The 16,553-nt window shown below is 41.1% G+C and overlaps 3 protein-coding genes across 3 annotated transcripts; 2 read left to right on the top strand and 1 right to left on the bottom strand.

The window, feature by feature from the left end:
- Window positions 1–796: 796 nt before the first annotated feature.
- LOC306977076 (uncharacterized protein) lies at window positions 797–2,212 on the bottom strand. Its single transcript, XM_079575244.1, has 2 exons — window positions 1,716–2,212; window positions 797–1,160 (listed from the first exon to the last, which is right to left on the bottom strand). Exons 1-2 carry the CDS (start codon window positions 2,030–2,032, stop codon window positions 923–925), a joined length of 555 nt encoding a protein of 184 aa, XP_079431370.1. The 5' UTR covers window positions 2,033–2,212; the 3' UTR covers window positions 797–922.
- Window positions 2,213–3,058: 846 nt separating this feature from the next.
- dhcr24 (24-dehydrocholesterol reductase) lies at window positions 3,059–11,911 on the top strand. The gene is made up of 9 exons (XM_079575224.1): window positions 3,059–3,441; window positions 3,515–3,670; window positions 5,096–5,201; window positions 6,446–6,564; window positions 7,143–7,406; window positions 7,480–7,623; window positions 9,667–9,864; window positions 11,170–11,348; window positions 11,533–11,911. Exons 1-9 carry the CDS (start codon window positions 3,211–3,213, stop codon window positions 11,684–11,686), a joined length of 1,551 nt encoding a protein of 516 aa, XP_079431350.1. The 5' UTR covers window positions 3,059–3,210; the 3' UTR covers window positions 11,687–11,911.
- Window positions 11,912–12,679: 768 nt separating this feature from the next.
- On the top strand, window positions 12,680–15,044 carry LOC306976960 (transmembrane protein 205). Its single transcript, XM_079575105.1, has 4 exons — window positions 12,680–12,773; window positions 13,262–13,377; window positions 13,910–14,073; window positions 14,157–15,044. The coding sequence occupies exons 2-4, from the start codon at window positions 13,278–13,280 to the stop codon at window positions 14,457–14,459; spliced, it is 567 nt and encodes a 188-aa protein (XP_079431231.1). The 5' UTR covers window positions 12,680–12,773; window positions 13,262–13,277; the 3' UTR covers window positions 14,460–15,044.
- The last annotated feature ends 1,509 nt before the right edge of the window (window positions 15,045–16,553 follow it).

Raw genomic sequence — 16,553 nt, 5'->3', positions numbered from 1 at the left:
ATTTTGTAATGATTTGAAGAGAAAATGCATCTTTTTTTTTAAATCAATTGTTCATGTTTTATGCATTCAAAGTAGTTTTCTTTTGCATTTGGGTTTCAGGTCATCAGACTTTACTGTATCTCAGCAACTATGAGCCTAAGGCAGGGTACACTGGTGCTCAACTCAGCAGTGTACCTGACACACAAACACACAGACGGACAACCATTCACTTTCAAACTCAACAATTCACCCAGTGCATGCATGTTTTTGTAGTGTGTTCGTAAGCTTTCAGGAAAATACTTCAATGTCTCGTACCACTGCCTATAATGATACTATTCAAATAGTGCACATTTCAGTGTAATACAAAAAGAGAAAATAAAGATATATTTGATCCTGACTAACTGAGTTTGTAATTCATAAACCCTGGAGTGCCTTACGAGAATGACATTACTTGCGGTTATGCTATTATGTCATTGCTTAACAATCACTTTGAAGTACCCAATGTTTACCTTTTTGTCAGATTTGGTCAAAATCACGGCCGTCCTCCTCGGTGTAAAAAAAAAATTATATCCATTTTGCAACACAAACAAATCCTCATTATCATATTTCACTGTAAATTCAAATTGTACACAATAGTTTTACTACAAATAACTGTTTTTATAATAAGGGCAAAAAACTTTTTACTCTACAACAAATAAAACATGTAGGTACATTTAGGCCGTTTAAGTTTGTGAGATATTGTGTCATTTAAAACAGGGTCAACTTAAAAAAGATCTGATTTTGTTTTTTGTTGTGGACGCTTAGGCACTCATGGACTGACTTCTGTAACGCGATTGTCTTTGTTGTTGTTTTAGGCCATTTTGCACCAGGAGCATGCCAGTGTCCACAGCAGTTCACCACATGCTTCTTAAATTCTTTTTTTGGTGCGACACATCGTGAACCATTACACCTCAAAGCTGATCTCCCTGGACTGTCCAAACAGAGGTTCAGATGCCAAGTGTGTGTCGGAGTATGCCCTGCGCAGTTGAGTAGAGCTACACGTGGTCTTTATTGCCACTTCATATGGGGGTGGTGGTCCGAGCCAGGGAGGGGGATTGGGGGGGGGGCTGAAGCCACCTTGGTCCATCGGAGGGTAGTCAAAATCCTCCCCGTGAGCTCCGCACCTGGGACGCTCCATGGTTCTGTTAAAATACACACACACTTTATTGAATGCACTACAACGTCTAAACATACATTGATTTGTGTCTGTGGTTTTGAGATCTGATTGCACCGGGGTCATGTTTCATTTGTAGATGAACACGAATACAGGAACTGGATTCCTAATGCACAATGTCTGTGTTGCAGTCTTTTCTACTACACTGACTATTTACATACATCATTTAAATGTAATTATTACATACATCATTTAAATTCCTTTAGATGTTATATCTCACAGCAGGATGCATTACCACAATTTTATACTGATCCAAAAATGACCAGTGGCCATTTTAAGAGTATCCTAAATTATTCTCACTTGATCAAGTTATTTTGAGGAACACTTGGTTGTATCTCTCCCATAGATCTTGCCTAATATTTTATTCATGATATCACCAAATTGACAAGTGTAGGACCTAATGATTAAACCTTTAAAGCGTTGATCTTAGTCATATATTTTGTTTTTTCAAGCAGGCTATAAAAGGTAAAAACCTACTTGTACTGAAACATAAATGATAAGGATTATAAAGTGAAGCTCTAACCTTGGCAGAAAGGTTGACTGAGACTCCACGAAGCGGCGCCCGGGGGGAGAGAAGAGCGCGTGGCTGCTGAAGTTGGGGTAGTCGTTATAGGGATAGTGAGGACACTCCGGGTCATACTCCTGAGGGTTGTAGTTCGCGGTGCTCTTACTGTTCATGGCCCAGAAGAGCCCCAGGATGAGCATCACGACCCCCAGCACCACGCAGCAGAGGGAGAAGGCCTGCAACCGGCTCTGATACGAGGTCAGGAAGGCGGTGGAGCCCCCGGTCACAATCAGGAAAGCTCCGATGAAGATCGCTCCGTGGTGCAGCGAGGGCATCTTACCCGAGGAGGGGTGTGAGTAACCTAGAAGTGTACCATGGAGAGCCTTCTCTGTGCGTACTGACGCACTACTCCAAAGTTGTAGAAATCCAGTTAATGGAATGTATTCCCTAAATGATCGTGAACAGAAATGTTACATTTTGATAAAAGTGTTGCTCTAATCCAAAGAGGCATTTTGTAAATCCTGGACCCCAACAAAAGTCCAGATGTTGAAGACAAACCTCGGCAAAAGCGGCAAAAGGGAGTAGTCGGGCTAATGTGGACCAGCGGAGTGTTTATCATCAGCAGATGGACGGGAGGACGTAGAGCACATTAAGAAATCTTTACTGGCGCCCCACCCTCCCTCTGTCTAATGTGTCTGAAGGGGACCACTTTAGCCCTGCGCGCGTGTGTGCGTGCGCGTGTGCGAGTGTTTTAGGATGAAAATGTAAGGGGACAAAGGGGCCGGAGTCGGACATTAAAGCCAAATCTACATGTACAAAATACCATAGTTATTACTGGAATATAAAACCAGAAGTGTAGCCTAAGTGGGTGAAGTTGGCGCTAGGACTGAGATACAATTACTCGGCCTGTTCCAAGTTTAAACATTACCTACCTTGGATACTGCATCATTCTACGGTGCAGTTCTAGTTTTAAAATATTTTTAGCAGCCTTTTTTTTACATGAATTGTATTGCATTGTATTTTGTGGTCAGTTTTAATAGCTGCAGATGTTTTCCTATAGTTATTTATTTATTTATTTGTTTACTTTCTTTTCTTTTTTTTTACCTAAACTGACACGGTTACGCACAGGTTCTGCGCATCTATTCCCTCAGCTGGTGTTCATACATGTGTTGTAACAGTATCCGCGACTCATGGTGTGACAGTCTTACTGCGTTGCTATTGGTTCAGCTTCATAGACACTATTGCCCCAGAAGTGCAGACAGCCACATGTTGGGCCAATCAGCGAGCTGGAGAGGTCACTGGGTCCGCCTACTTACCAAGAGGAGCCAATCAGGAGACAGTCCAGGCGGGATGAAGTGACCACCGAGCACTGCGCACCTATACCAGCCACGGAGTGATTTTTTGTATGCGATAATCGATAAAGAGTTCAGGAAAGTGTGCAACCCAGTTTTTGCCTAAATGTGAAGGAATTTCGAGTGGAGGCGCACAAACCTCTCCCGCATTCCCCCTGAAGATGGATTCTCTCCTGTATTTAGCTGGTCTGGTTGTTCTGTTTCTCGTGTGGATCAAAGTCAAAGGTGTAGAATACGTGATCGTGCACCAGCGCTGGATATTTGTGTGTTTGTTTCTCTTGCCTCTCTCCGTCGTATTTGATGTGTATTACTATGTGCGCGCGTGGATCATTTTCAAGATGTGCTCTGCGCCCAAACTTCACGACCAGCGCGTGCGAGACATCCAGCGGCAGGTGAGCAGACAGAGTAGATACTCTCGTTGACAACTCTCCAAGTAGAAAAAGAAAACGAACTGTTGCTTTGCAGGTTCGAGAGTGGAGAAACGCTGGGGATAAGAAGTTCATGTGCACTGGTCGCCCCGGCTGGCTCACTGTGTCTCTGCGAGTTGGAAAGTACAAGAAAACTCACAAGAACATAATGATCAACATGATGGACATCCTGGAGGTGGACACAAGCAAACAGGTAACTGGCTGTTTGCGGGTAAAGGTACATGTGTTCAATGATAACAGAACAGCTGTACATCGAATTGTTTTGGTAACAAACAAAAAAATCACATACATGGGCCAATGGCGCAGAATTGCTTCTATCAGTCTACCCCAGGGCAGCTGTGACTACAATAGGAGCTTACCACCAGGGGTAAACTCCTATGGCAGGGGTAGGCAAGTTTGCGTTGTGGAGGACCAATTTTAATCATTGCCACAACACCAAGGGCAGGAGATTAAAAAATATTGACCCGATTTCTCGCATATTTAGAGTATATAAACGGGTATTTGATCTCTTATTTGCTCAAAATCATCTTGGGGGCCAGAGGTTCTGTGCTGGCGGGCCGGATTTGACCCCCGGGCCTGACGTTGCCTACCCTTGCTGTATGGAGTGAAAGAATAATGCTTACCGTTAGCTTGCAAGACTCGCTTCCTTTCTGTAGGAAAGAAAGTGGACACACACACGGATGACAGGTTTATGATTAATCACAGCAGCCGCACAGACTTCACAATAGAACGTCATTCACTGGCTCACTGTTGTAGTTGTAACTATTTCAAAAGTTACACCGCAAATCTAATCGCATACTTGTCAGAAAAATTGCAGTTTGATATGTTTTCAAAAGCCCCACAATACTGTACATTAGGGCAGAGCGATATGGCCTAAAATCTATGTCACGATATAAAAAAGGAATATCACCATAACAATGTATTTGACGATATAATTGACAAGGGATAAATAACTTCAAAATCCCAGCCTTACGCCTATTGGGAAGATGAAAGCAGTACCAAGCAACTCATACACCTAGAGGCCACAAGCGCCACTGCAGGTGTCGTCGCATGTTGTGTTTTTTTTTACGTAATAATTGTCCATGAGAGTAAAAACTACTTTGACAGAAAAGACAAAGGGAGAGAGGGATATTGTACATCCAATTACACAATGGAGATTAAAAATAAATAAATTAAGTGGCGCTAGCCCGCAGTTAGCTTTGCCTGTTAGCCTCTTAGGTTCTTCTTCGTGATTCCATTAGTGTGTATTGGGGCCTCCGACCCGGTGGCAGCAAAGTTGCAAGCATGGTTTTCCAGCCAGAGACACCAGGGGGAGATGAAAGACCCTCCAATCATCCCATTAACACTTGTATTACCCCCAGAGGAACAACGAAAAGGATTTATTATGGTAAAAGTTGCTTAGTACTGCTTTAATTCCGTGATATTTTAAACAGCATACTGATTTCCTCGCAAATATGATCTACTCAAGCAATTCACGTCATTTCATTTTACTTTTTAAGCACCTAACCCATGTTCTAAAGTCAGTGTTTATGCTGCTCTGATGGAGCTGAGCGAAACATAGATTATTTCGACTTTCTTGTTTGCTCTTTGTTAATCATAACGGTCTTTGCTCGTGTAGGTGGTAAGAGTTGAACCACTGGCCAACATGGGACAGGTGACTGCTCTGCTCAACTCTATCGGCTGGACTCTGCCAGTGCTGCCTGAACTCGACGACCTCACTGTCGGTATGGTCATTCATATCTGTTTTTAAAGGTTGTACTGCACATCACTCATTATATTCTGCCTCCTAAATTGCTAATTTAATCAAACAATAATACCAATTGCAACAATACTTATACCTTATTTGTCCTATTATAAACTATTATTGTGCCAACTTCAGAAGGCCAAAATAAATTACTCAGTCTCTGGAGTAAATTAAGATAACTGTAATTATTTTCCAGGAATCAGTGGCAGTGGGTTGATCTGCTGCTATAGAAATAGATTTACCAACAATTGTGATGCAGATTAGGCATTTCCTCCTCGCATGGCTGTTTCCTGTGTCCTGTGTGGACCTTTGGTGATTTCTGTAATCGTGTTAGAAGACTGATGCCGTCGCTCCAAAGATGAAACTGGGAGGAAATGGCGACCGCGTTGGAAGCCCCCGCGGTTCAGGTTTCATAATGCATTTCTTGATGTCCTAAACGGAGCATCAACAACAATCTCATGTTTTCCCATCTGAGCGCACAAAATTCACTTATGATTTCACAGGTACTGAATATGATTTTATTAGTGCGTGCATTTTCCTTTCCATTTACCCTGGCCTGGGGCTGAGACGAGGAGTGAACATTTTGACCCAACTCAACTGATAGCGTGGAACTTGACTCGGATTTGTCACAAGTGCTGCTTTTAGGGCCGAAGAAGGAATTTCCTTTTCCACATTACAGTTGAAATGTGAATGGGCCATATGTCCATTTGTCCAGAGGAAGTTTTCCCCTGTAGTAAAAAAAAAAGGTAAGAATCCTTGAGACCAGCAGCAACAAGCCTCCACAGTGCTCCAGGGCCTGTCAATCAAAGTCTCAGGCTTAAACGTTTTCACTCTACTGCACAAAAAAACAGCAACATGATACCCAGCCCAGCGTTGTCACATAAGTCACAGCCTGTTTTAGAAAAAAAGAAACTCTTTGGAGCCAGGCTTTTAAGCAGTGTTTGTGAGGTGCAAAGTTTTAAAAAGTGTCTTTTGGAGTCGCCCCAGGCCACCAGGGAGAGAGGTTATTTAAAGGTGTCAAAATTCACAGGGGTTGGTTGAGTGAGCACAAGGTACAAAACGAATAAATAAATATAATGGGTCGGCATGCACTCATGGGTCGGCCTTGACTCTGTAGACTGATAAGAAGTGCAGTAGCTTGTGACCTTCTGTGGCTGCACCAACCGCTGAAAGTTTATTCATGTTGCTGAGTCTTAAGCAACATTGTTTCTCTGTGTCTTTCAGGTGGGCTGGTGATGGGAACAGGCATCGAGTCCTCGTCCCACATCTACGGACTGTTTCAGCACATCTGTGTGGCCTATGAGCTGGTGCTGGCTGATGGGAGCCTGGTCCGCTGCACCGAGGTAAGCACGCGGCTCTGACTGCACTGTGGTCTGTGAAATGCTTTGTAATCGATGCATCTCCAAACAGGAACTCCGACAAGACGACAGCGCAGTTGGTGCTGTGAGAGGTTACTTAATGTGTGGGTTTGGCGCTAAAGCGAGGCGTAATGCAGGCTCTAATGTTAGCAACCCAGTGCTCTCTAAGTAGCGCATTGCATTTTTCTTTTTTCCATCCACTCAATCTCATCCTCTTCTCTATGACTCCAGCCACCTACAAATCCTTTTTTAGTTAATTCATTCAGTATTACTAATAGGTGACCCAGGGGAAAAAAAGTGTGTCCCTTACCTTAAGACAAAGATTTGGAAAATGATGCATAGCCCAATTCCAATGTTACAAAAGAGTAAAAAGAGGAAATGTGAAACCGAAAACGAGTAAATGAACAATCAAAGTAGAGCCGTAATGTGTTGATCAGATGGAAGACTCCAGCGATGTTGCTAAATGTTTCGGCTTCTTCTTGTGATATGAACATTGCATCCCCTAATATAATGTGGCGATATATTGCACAGCCCTAACTCAAACCGAAACAAAACTCTCATAGGAGGAAAACCCGGACCTCTTCCATGCCGTCCCGTGGTCCTGTGGCACCCTGGGCTTCCTCGTCGCCGCTGAAATCAAAATTGTCCCCGCTAAACCGTGGGTGAAGCTGCGCTACGAGCCTGTGCGGGGCCTGGAAAACATCTGCCAACGCTTCACGGAGGCATCGCAAAACAGGCAGAACACATTTGTGGAGGGCATCCAGTACTCACTCGATTCTGCCGTGATCATGACGGGAACCATGACGGACCACGCCGAGCCAGATTTGGTATTTAGATATGACACACTTGGCCTAAAGGAAGACCATTTGAGTAATTGTCTGCATGTTCTTTGTGTGTCAGATCAACAGAATCGGGCTGCACTTCAAACCCTGGTTCTTCAAACATGTGGAGGGGTATCTGAAGAGGGACCGCTCCGGAGTGGAATACATCCCGCTGAGACACTACTACCATAGACACACGCGCTGCCTCTTCTGGGAGCTACAGGTAGGCCTACATGATAAGCAAGCAATAAATCCATCATCACAGACCATAATTATAGCGCTGCTCATTCTATAGCGCCTCCACAAGTGAGGGCAGTAGGGCTTAAAACATCTGGTCTGTTCAGGTGGTGATGGAGCAGCATGTTGGTCTGTCCATGGAGCATACGGCACTTTTATTATCTTTATTATCTGCCGCAAATATTTACATTCATCACTGCCTGATCGGAGAGAAAAAGAAGTCAGGGAGTGGCAGTTTAGTGTTTGCCCTGCTCCGAACAATCATGACGGGGCTTTTCTTGACATTATATTTTATATCAAAGACGTTGATCATGTTCCCTGGGTCCTATGTTCCCCCACTTCTATTGAGAGCGGAACTGCAGACCCAACCAAATTCTGTTAATTTAGAGAAAAAATAACAACTAGCCTGTTTATTTTTGTCTTTGTCTTTCTCTTTCTCGCTCTATCTTTAAAAAAAAAAGAATGCTTGTCATTTATTTAAAAGCAATTCCATGCGCTAAACCATAGGCTCAAAACCCTATAAACACCCATTGAGCCTAATTGTGTTTTGTAAAATAGAAACCTATTTATTTATGCTATAGTCTACAGAAAATTACAAAATAAACAGCATGCCCTACAGCTTCAGTCACATGCACAGTGTCTGAAGTACTGATCTAGAATTCCTTTTAAAGCAATACTGGTGATCAGCAAAAACTCTTCCATTTTGTTCAAAATAGCTTTCTCTACAGCAGAGGATGGATATTTTTTCCTGCTAGCATATTTTAAAATGCTCTGCAGATTTCAAAGAGCTGTTCAAAAGACCGGCTAATTTTTATAGCGAAGAAGCAAATCTGAACACTCTAATAGGTTGCGTTCACGTGGCATAAAATTGAGGTGGAGCAACTGAAAATTCGAACTATGACGCAAACTATGGTTACTGTGATAACTGGTGAATTGCAGATTTTTTTTGTCTTCGTTTTTGGTTAATATCTCGGTCATTACTGGAAGAATCCACATGAAGCAAAAGCTGTTTCAAAGTTCATTGTCTTCCCCTCCAGCACATATGAACTAATGTCCAGTGTGAGTGTTTTCTTTATCCTGTAGTAAACACATTGATGTTTAAAATAAACTTTGTGCCACAATTAAAAGAGACAACAAATGCTGTAGTCAATAGTCCAAAAAACTGTTGTGCCGTTACAAATGAGTGAAACATTGTCATTTTGCTATTGCAATATAAGGCTAGGCAAGTTTATTTTTAGTTCAAAGCTCATAAGTAATTCATAATGCTTTGGAAAACAAGAATCTATTACAGTATGTAATCTATAACATATAAATTATCATTACAAAAGAAATTTAAAAGCAAAGAGTCCAGATAAAATACTTACTTACAGCTAAATACTATTGTGTACTATTGTGAACTATTTGTCACAGTAGAGGCCAGTCTCATCTTCAGGAGGACTGTTCTAAGTTTTATATTAATATTAAGCATATAAAGTAGGCCGACTGTGATAGTTTGGGATAATTGCATTTGTTCACTTTACCTTGTCATTGTCTCTTCAGTTTTTTGCTCAATTCGTTTTTCTTTCTCACACATTTAGAGCACACATAGTACAGTATTAGGCTGCTGTACCATTAGCCATTAGTGAGGGAGCCTCCCTCATTCAGACCATCAAATGCCTGATAAATTATGCAGCGTGTTGGCCGAACAGGAACAACTCATAGTCTGTCAGACGGCCTGTATTTGAAAGAAATATGCGGATTTTGGAGACATATAAAGTCATCAAACTAAACCAGAGCTGACTGGGAGTTTGAAATAAATGTTTTTTGGTGGTGAGTGGGGAAAGTTTGGGATCAGCGCGTTTGGAGCCCTCTGGTGGAAGGAAAGAGAAAAGAAGAATTCAAATGAATCCATGTTTTTGTGTTTAACCTTAAGACAGCTTCACTAGTCTCGTTATGGGGATTTTGAATCATATGCTGACACATCAAACAAAGTCAAGCAGAAAATTCAAGCTGTGTCAAATAAATCCAACACACTGATGATTTCTTGCAGGACATAATCCCTTTTGGCAATAATGCAGCGTTTCGGTGGCTGTTCGGGTGGATGGTCCCTCCGAAGATCTCTCTGCTGAAGTTGACTCAGGGCGAAACGATCCGTCAGCTTTACGAACAGCACCACGTGGTTCAAGACATGCTCGTGCCCATGAAAAACCTGCAGGAGGCCATCACATGCTTCCACCAGGAAATAAACGTAAGATGTTTGAAATTTAGACCTGGACAAACTTCTGTGAGCAAAGCAGCTCAACAATAAAATAAAACCATCTTAACAGTCTTTAAAAAACGCATACATTTAACCAAAATGGACCCCTATAATGTCATTGCACCCGTTTAGATATTCTTTTTGGTTTCCCTTGTGAACGAGATGTTTTTTTTATTTCCAGAAATAAAATTAAAATTGATATTAACATTTTTGCATCACACTTACAGTTGTGCCCAAAAGTTTACAAACCATGGCAGAATTTTGGACCATTTTGTTTTTTTGGATCATTTTTCAAAGGATATGAAAGATATGAAGAAAAAAAACATTTTTTTTTTTTTTTTTGTTGAAAAAAGAAAGTACCAAAATGCCAATATTGCACCTTGTAACTTGCACTTTGTATTTGTAGTTGTAAACTGCCTTTTTATATGTAATTCTTAATGTTGTTATGTCATTTTAATTGTGTAGGACTACAGATGGGAATTAGCATAGTGCTAAATCTGGTGCAGCCATCTTTTTAATGTAGCTTCACACTGTCCTTTCAATAGAGTTCAGGAAATTCCACAGTTACCATGGAGATCCGCCATCTTTGCAGCTGTTAGCACTGACTAACATTGGCTAAAAACAGTGCAGATGACATGTGGATAGCCTTGCAACAACTCTGTTAGCTGCTGAGTTACTGCTGGTAAATAGATATAACACACTGTGGTGTCCAAGTGTTTTAATGTGAACAACAACTCCAGTATTTTAACTTTTAAATCTCCATTAGTTTACAATTGCACATTTTCACATTCCTGAACTCTATAATCAATTTTCATTTTCATTCAATTTTACCTTGTATGTTTGATGTCCTTGAGTTTGCACATAGCTGACTAGCCGGCGCCGTGATGGTAACTCTTAATACTTTTTCGGAAAGTCAGTGCTAAAAATACATGTGATTTTTTATGTTGGACCCCGACACGTGACCGGGAGTGGGTGGGACTGGTGAGCTCTATTATGTAATGGTAAAGTGGCCCATTCCACTCGATCATAAACTTTTGATCAGGGTGATTTTTGGTACTTCCTTTTTTCATTATGATTTAATAAGAGCAGACTTAGTTTTTTCACCACAAATGGCTTCACACAACCACTAACTAAAAAACCTTTTGTGTTTCATATTCTTTGAAATATAGTCCAAAAAATTACAATCCTGCCAGGGTATCTAAACTTTTGAGCATGACTTTATGTGCTGCTAACATGAAACTTAACTGCACTTAACTTTTACAAAATGCAGTCTTATAATAAGTGATGTTGTCTCAGGTTTACCCCTTGTGGCTGTGCCCGTTTACGTTGCCTGCGGGCAGAGGGATGGTTCATCCGAGTGGCCCGGAGGAGGAGCTGTATGTGGACATTGGAGCTTATGGAGAACCCAAAGTGAAACATTTTGAAGCTAAAGCATCAACACGGCAGCTGGAGAAGTTTGTCAGAGACGTGCACGGGTGAGTGTGGGATTGCAAAACCTTAGTGTTTTGCAAGGAATGTATTTCAAATAGTTTTCTGAATTATACTTTATTTTGAAAGTTTTGAAATGTGTCACATGCTTGCCTCAGTAATAGTGATAATAGAGGTGGTAGAACTGTATCAGGAGCTGTAAATATACTTGTTTCTTTGCTCCATTTCCAGGTTCCAGATGTTGTATGCAGATGTGTACATGGACCGTGAGGAGTTCTGGAAGATGTTTGATGGACAGCTGTATCACCGTCTTAGAGAAGAGCTCGGCTGTAAAGACGCGTTTCCTGAGGTTTATGACAAAATCTGTAAAACTGCGCGGCATTAACACAGAGGCCCACGCTGGCATTTGTGTAGTTGTTTCTTTCATCATTCACCACTGATGTAGCTTCAGGACCAACCAAGACATGACCAACCATGACCTGAATAAAAATATGAATTTCAATTTATGAAACAGTGCTGTTTGGCCCTGTTTTAGTGTATTTATTATCAAAGTACATTTTTCTTCTTTGAGTGATGCTGTCATTGATCACAAGACTGATTTTCAAAACATTTTTTTAATTTTTATTTCAGGCCCATGAAAGCTATCCTGACCCAGTAGTTGGGAACCACTGCTTTGGTGCATCATGCAACTTTTTATGCTCTTATATTTGTGTGTAATTTATCTTTTTGTGACCCAATGGCTGTACGGGTGGTTAACATGGCGCCCTTTCTGTTACAATACGGTGGCCTAGACTTTACAAGTCTCCAGGATTCATTGTTTTGTAGGTTTTCTGGTAAGAGGGTCCTGTCCATCGCCAGTGACCTACCAGAAACTCTAAAAACAATTGCTCCTGGACAACTCGTACAGCCATTGGGTCACTAAAAGGTCAAATACACGCAAATAAAACATTTTTTTCCCCACATAAAAAGTTCAGTAATGCACCTTTAAATAATGCATATTATGATTGTTAGCCAAATAGTTTATATTTACTAAGCAACACTGACAGACATAGAATGATGTCTAATTTACAAACAAAAACAATTGTGGAAAGTAGTTTTGTAAGTTTTGTAACATTGGGTAATGCTGCCAATATTTTCTTGGCTCATATCCATGAATATGTCATCACTTTTAAATAAACAATGTTGTAATAAAATAAAGTCTATCTTTAAAAGTTTGGTCGTTGTCTTTCTCCTTTCCTTGTACCTGAACTCACCATAGTTGCTGCTGGGACCATTGCAGATTGATACACATATATCTGTAAGTTATGTGTAAGTATCAAAGGGAGGCCTGGAGGAAATGAGTTGAAGGCTCGAGAGGGGCGTGCGCAGGGCCCCGCCCCCTCCACAGTCAAACCTGTGGGACCTGAAACTGAGGCTTTCAGGGAAAGCAAACTCGGACTGTCATCTGCAGTTTTTAACGTTCAAACAAAAGGGTGAGTGGCTTTGCATTTACCAGTGCATTTACGCTGTCCGTTTACTGCCGCTGGTTGAGACACATCGCTGCTGATTCGCCACTGAGACAAACTGCTAACTTTAGCTCTAAACTTGGGGGAACTGCTAAGCTCAAAGATTGTGTACACAGTTTGAGGGTTTTAGATAAAGAATTTGGTCTGTGTTTAAGCTAAATAGATTTATATCTGATCACCTGTTTCGTAACTTTATACCAACTTTTTAAATGTTTCGTTAAAGGTGACTTTGAAAGTGCTACGGTTACGGTCTGTCTGACAGTTGCTAGCTTTGAGAAGTAGCTACTTGTGATCCACTGTCATTTGTTTTACTTCATCTAAATCTTCGAGGTTTACGTTTTGGTGTCGCATCACTAGATTAGAATCTAATGTTCTGTCTGCAGATTTATTTCTACTATTGTGAGTGCACGTGAGTTCACTTCCGCATTATCCCCAGGCGTGTGTTCTTTGGGCAGGTTCAGAGACCGAAGGATGAGCACGGACCAGGAGCCCACCTTCACCGTCAAACTGGTGCAGCTGCTGCTCCTGTCCACCTACTGGGGCATGCAGATATGGGTCACCTTTGTTTCAAGTGAGTACCTCTTTAACACTAAAACAATGTATAACTTTGTGTTTTCACATGGAGTTACAATGTAATACCTGCTGTGGCTTGACATTTCGGAATACTTGCTTCATACTTATTTGATATACAGTGTATTACTGCAAGAAGCTTTGGAATCCACACAAACCAGCTGCACGCGAAAGGATTACTTATTATTACACGACTGTAAAAGAGGCAGTTGTGGATCAATCATTCTAGCCCGAGGTGAAGCCTCTGCATACAGTTGATGTGTCCTTTGGCAAAACACTTCACTCACCTTGTCCATGTGTGAGTGAGTGATGTGGCAGTAGGTGCAGATTGGCAGGTATGCCTCCATCAATGCACCCCCGCTGTGGCTACAGTACGAGCTCACTCCAATGTGAGGAGTGAATGAATAAAGCATTAAACCGTTGAGTGACTTTGAGTATCTCGGAATGAGATTTATTAGACTAATTATTGGGAAGTTATAAATGCATTGTATGCAAAACGAGCTAACACCTTGCTTTCTTGTTTTTTTCGTTAGGCTTTATCATGGACAACCACCTGAGCAGACACACGTTTGGCTTCATTCAGAGTCGACTTGTACCATTTTATCTGCACCTGGGCTCTGCATGCGCTTTCTTCAACCTCACCATTTATGCAGTTTACCACCCAAAGGACATGTTAGATGAAAGAGAATCCTTCCAGGTCTGTCCAATCACCCATATATGGTTGGCCGGAAGTTTGTCCTTAACTTTTACTTTTATTTGATTGTGCTTTTATCTCCCTAGATCTTTATCTTCTTTGTCTCGGTGACGATAGCTGCCATTAATGCCCAGTGGTTTGGCCAAATGACATCTGAGATCATGGCGGACATGCACCTCATCGAACAGGCCTGTGGGTTGGGTCAGGACATCGGCTTGTCGACAAACCGCGAGGCCTACGCCAAACTGTGCGAGAACGATGTCAAATACAAGCAGCTGAGCAGCCGCCTGTGGCTCTACAGACTGTTGTCCTCCCTGTGTAACTTGTGCTGCATCGGCTGCAACTTCCACAGTCTATGCTACGTGGCCGAGAACCTGGTCACATTGTAGACAATCCAATCTGCTGGACACTTTTATTGATGGAGTAAGTTATATATTTAAAACTTTGTCCCGTGTTTATTTACCATCAGAAGTGGTGGGTTTTTACTCCTGTTGCTTGGGTAAATTTCAGAGTTTGAGTGGAGTTGCCCTTTGTCATTAACTCAGCAGGAGACTAATTTTTGTCCTGCAACATGAGTCACACCTTACCTTTCACCTAGTGGCTGCCATAGCTGCTCTGCTCACAACTGGTACGACAAGAGAGCTAGACACATGCCAAAAGAAAAGACACTAACAGCATTTATATAAAAAAGATTTAACAATAAAATCAAAGGGAAATGTTGGATTTTCACAATCCACTTTGTAATTAAATTATTCCAATAAAGATAGTGAAAGGGAAAAAACTGACCCCTCCTGCTTTTCCTGTTAGTCTTGAGGATCCAGCGGTCAAAATGTGCTGTCACTGGTTTGACAAACTGCACCTATCAGGAAATAAAGCCATCCCTGTGTAAAACTAATTTGTACCACAAAGAGCATCTTAGTCACAATAACACTGATGTGGCTGGCCGTGTTTTATGAGGAGAACTTTTGAACAAAACATTGCTCTTTATGAAGGTCTGTAGTGACCTGACCATCCACTTCCTGGTTTTCTGCTACAGCCATTCACAGATGCAGAATGAACTTCATTTCATTGTAGACATACAGGGATTCTAAAGGGAATGCATCATGAAAGAGGCAGAGCATTAATTTATGTAATTTTTGTCTGAGGGTAAAAGTCACTTGATGTTCAGATACATTCTTATAACTTATCACTATGTTGTCTACAGTTTTCTCTGTAGATGATCAGTACTGTACAGTAGTTCCCATGTGTAGATTCATAATGTACTGAACACATTCGTCAACTCAGTGATTGTGCTTAGTGCATGATGAGTTCACTGGGGACAGCGTTACTGGCAAAAACAATGCAATATTCTGTTACAGGCAGTTCAGTCCAAATGTGTGAAGTTTAAACTCATGCACAAGTCTTTTTGCAACAAGGAATTTAATGAACATTTGATTTTGGTACAGAATACTGAAGTCCTGCTTTTGTACTTGAATGTTTTCTTAGTTGTCATTGACATTGACTGCAGTTGGACTTTCCTGTTTGCAGATTTCACTTTAAAAGTGCCGTTGAACAAGTTGTGCATAATACAACACTGTCATTAGTTTTGTTTTATGCAACAATAGCACACACGGTGTTATGTTAGTTTCTGTAAGTTGCTGGTTTCAGTTTAACATGTTTTCAGATTGTTCATAGATGATTGTGGTGTTGGGATTTATAAAATGTTTTTTATTAAAATGTGTGAAAATGTCCATTTCATTTGGTGCCAAAACCTCTGTTCACTTGTACTTAGTTTAGTTGTTTAGGTCTAGATTAGGTCTCACTCACCATCAAGACTGAAGTAGGTTTCTGTAATTAGCTTCACAAAAATGGAAAGAACGGTCTGATGTGGGAACAGAAGTCATAATGATACTAAATTTACACAAGAACAGCGTTCACTTGTGGCTACAAGACGACAAAATGAAGCCCTTACATTCAAGTGAAGAAATGAACTCACTACAAAAACAGTCCCCCCTCAGGCTGTTGTGAACTCGGTTACTCCTAAAAATGTTCCCAGGCTTTGGCAAATAGGTTTTGACAAGTGTAATGTGGAGGCTGTAGCGCCATTTCAGAAAATACATGGTTTTAAAACATTAGCGAAATTGATGGCCGATCCTTCTGTTCAGCAAGATTTACTTATACACCTCCTAAAGCAAGAAAAGATGACCAAAAAAAGTGCGTCAAAAATGTTTAATGTAAAAGTTTTTATACAAACCATTCTTTCAAAATAATCCAATCCTCCAATTTTGACATTTTACTTTTTGAAATGCATTGGCCACTCTTTCTGTAGAGCTTTTGAGACAAGGAACTCCCACTGAAATGCAAATATCTAAACAAAATAAATATAAAATGTATAAAAAAAAGTCAACCCTTGTACCTGACTATTAAAGGTTTAGTCTCAAATACAACTGAACAGTAAAGCACAGTAACCTCGTACTTTTCGATGTAACATAATGACATTCCCA

The sequence above is a fragment of the Gobius niger genome (genome assembly GCF_951799975.1).
Source record: "Gobius niger genome assembly, chromosome: 17".
Taxonomy (NCBI): Eukaryota; Metazoa; Chordata; class Actinopteri; order Gobiiformes; family Gobiidae; genus Gobius; species Gobius niger.
This window is presented reverse-complemented; position numbering and strand designations above follow the sequence as displayed.

Excerpts from the sequence above, each read along its gene's own strand:
- LOC306976960 (XM_079575105.1), top strand. The coding sequence starts at position 13,278 with ATGAGCACGGACCAGGAGCCCACCTTCACCGTCAAACTGGTGCAGCTG. Across the intron at positions 13,378-13,909 it reads ATGGGTCACCTTTGTTTCAA|GCTTTATCATGGACAACCAC; the intron begins GTGAGTACCTCT and ends TTTTTTCGTTAG. Across the intron at positions 14,074-14,156 it reads ATGAAAGAGAATCCTTCCAG|ATCTTTATCTTCTTTGTCTC; the intron begins GTCTGTCCAATC and ends TTATCTCCCTAG.
- dhcr24 (XM_079575224.1), top strand. The coding sequence starts at position 3,211 with ATGGATTCTCTCCTGTATTTAGCTGGTCTGGTTGTTCTGTTTCTCGTG. Across the intron at positions 6,565-7,142 it reads GCCTGGTCCGCTGCACCGAG|GAGGAAAACCCGGACCTCTT; the intron begins GTAAGCACGCGG and ends AAACTCTCATAG. Across the intron at positions 11,349-11,532 it reads TTTGTCAGAGACGTGCACGG|GTTCCAGATGTTGTATGCAG; the intron begins GTGAGTGTGGGA and ends CTCCATTTCCAG.
- LOC306977076 (XM_079575244.1), bottom strand. The coding sequence starts at position 2,032 with ATGCCCTCGCTGCACCACGGAGCGATCTTCATCGGAGCTTTCCTGATT. Across the intron at positions 1,161-1,715 it reads CAGTCAACCTTTCTGCCAAG|AACCATGGAGCGTCCCAGGT; the intron begins GTTAGAGCTTCA and ends GTATTTTAACAG.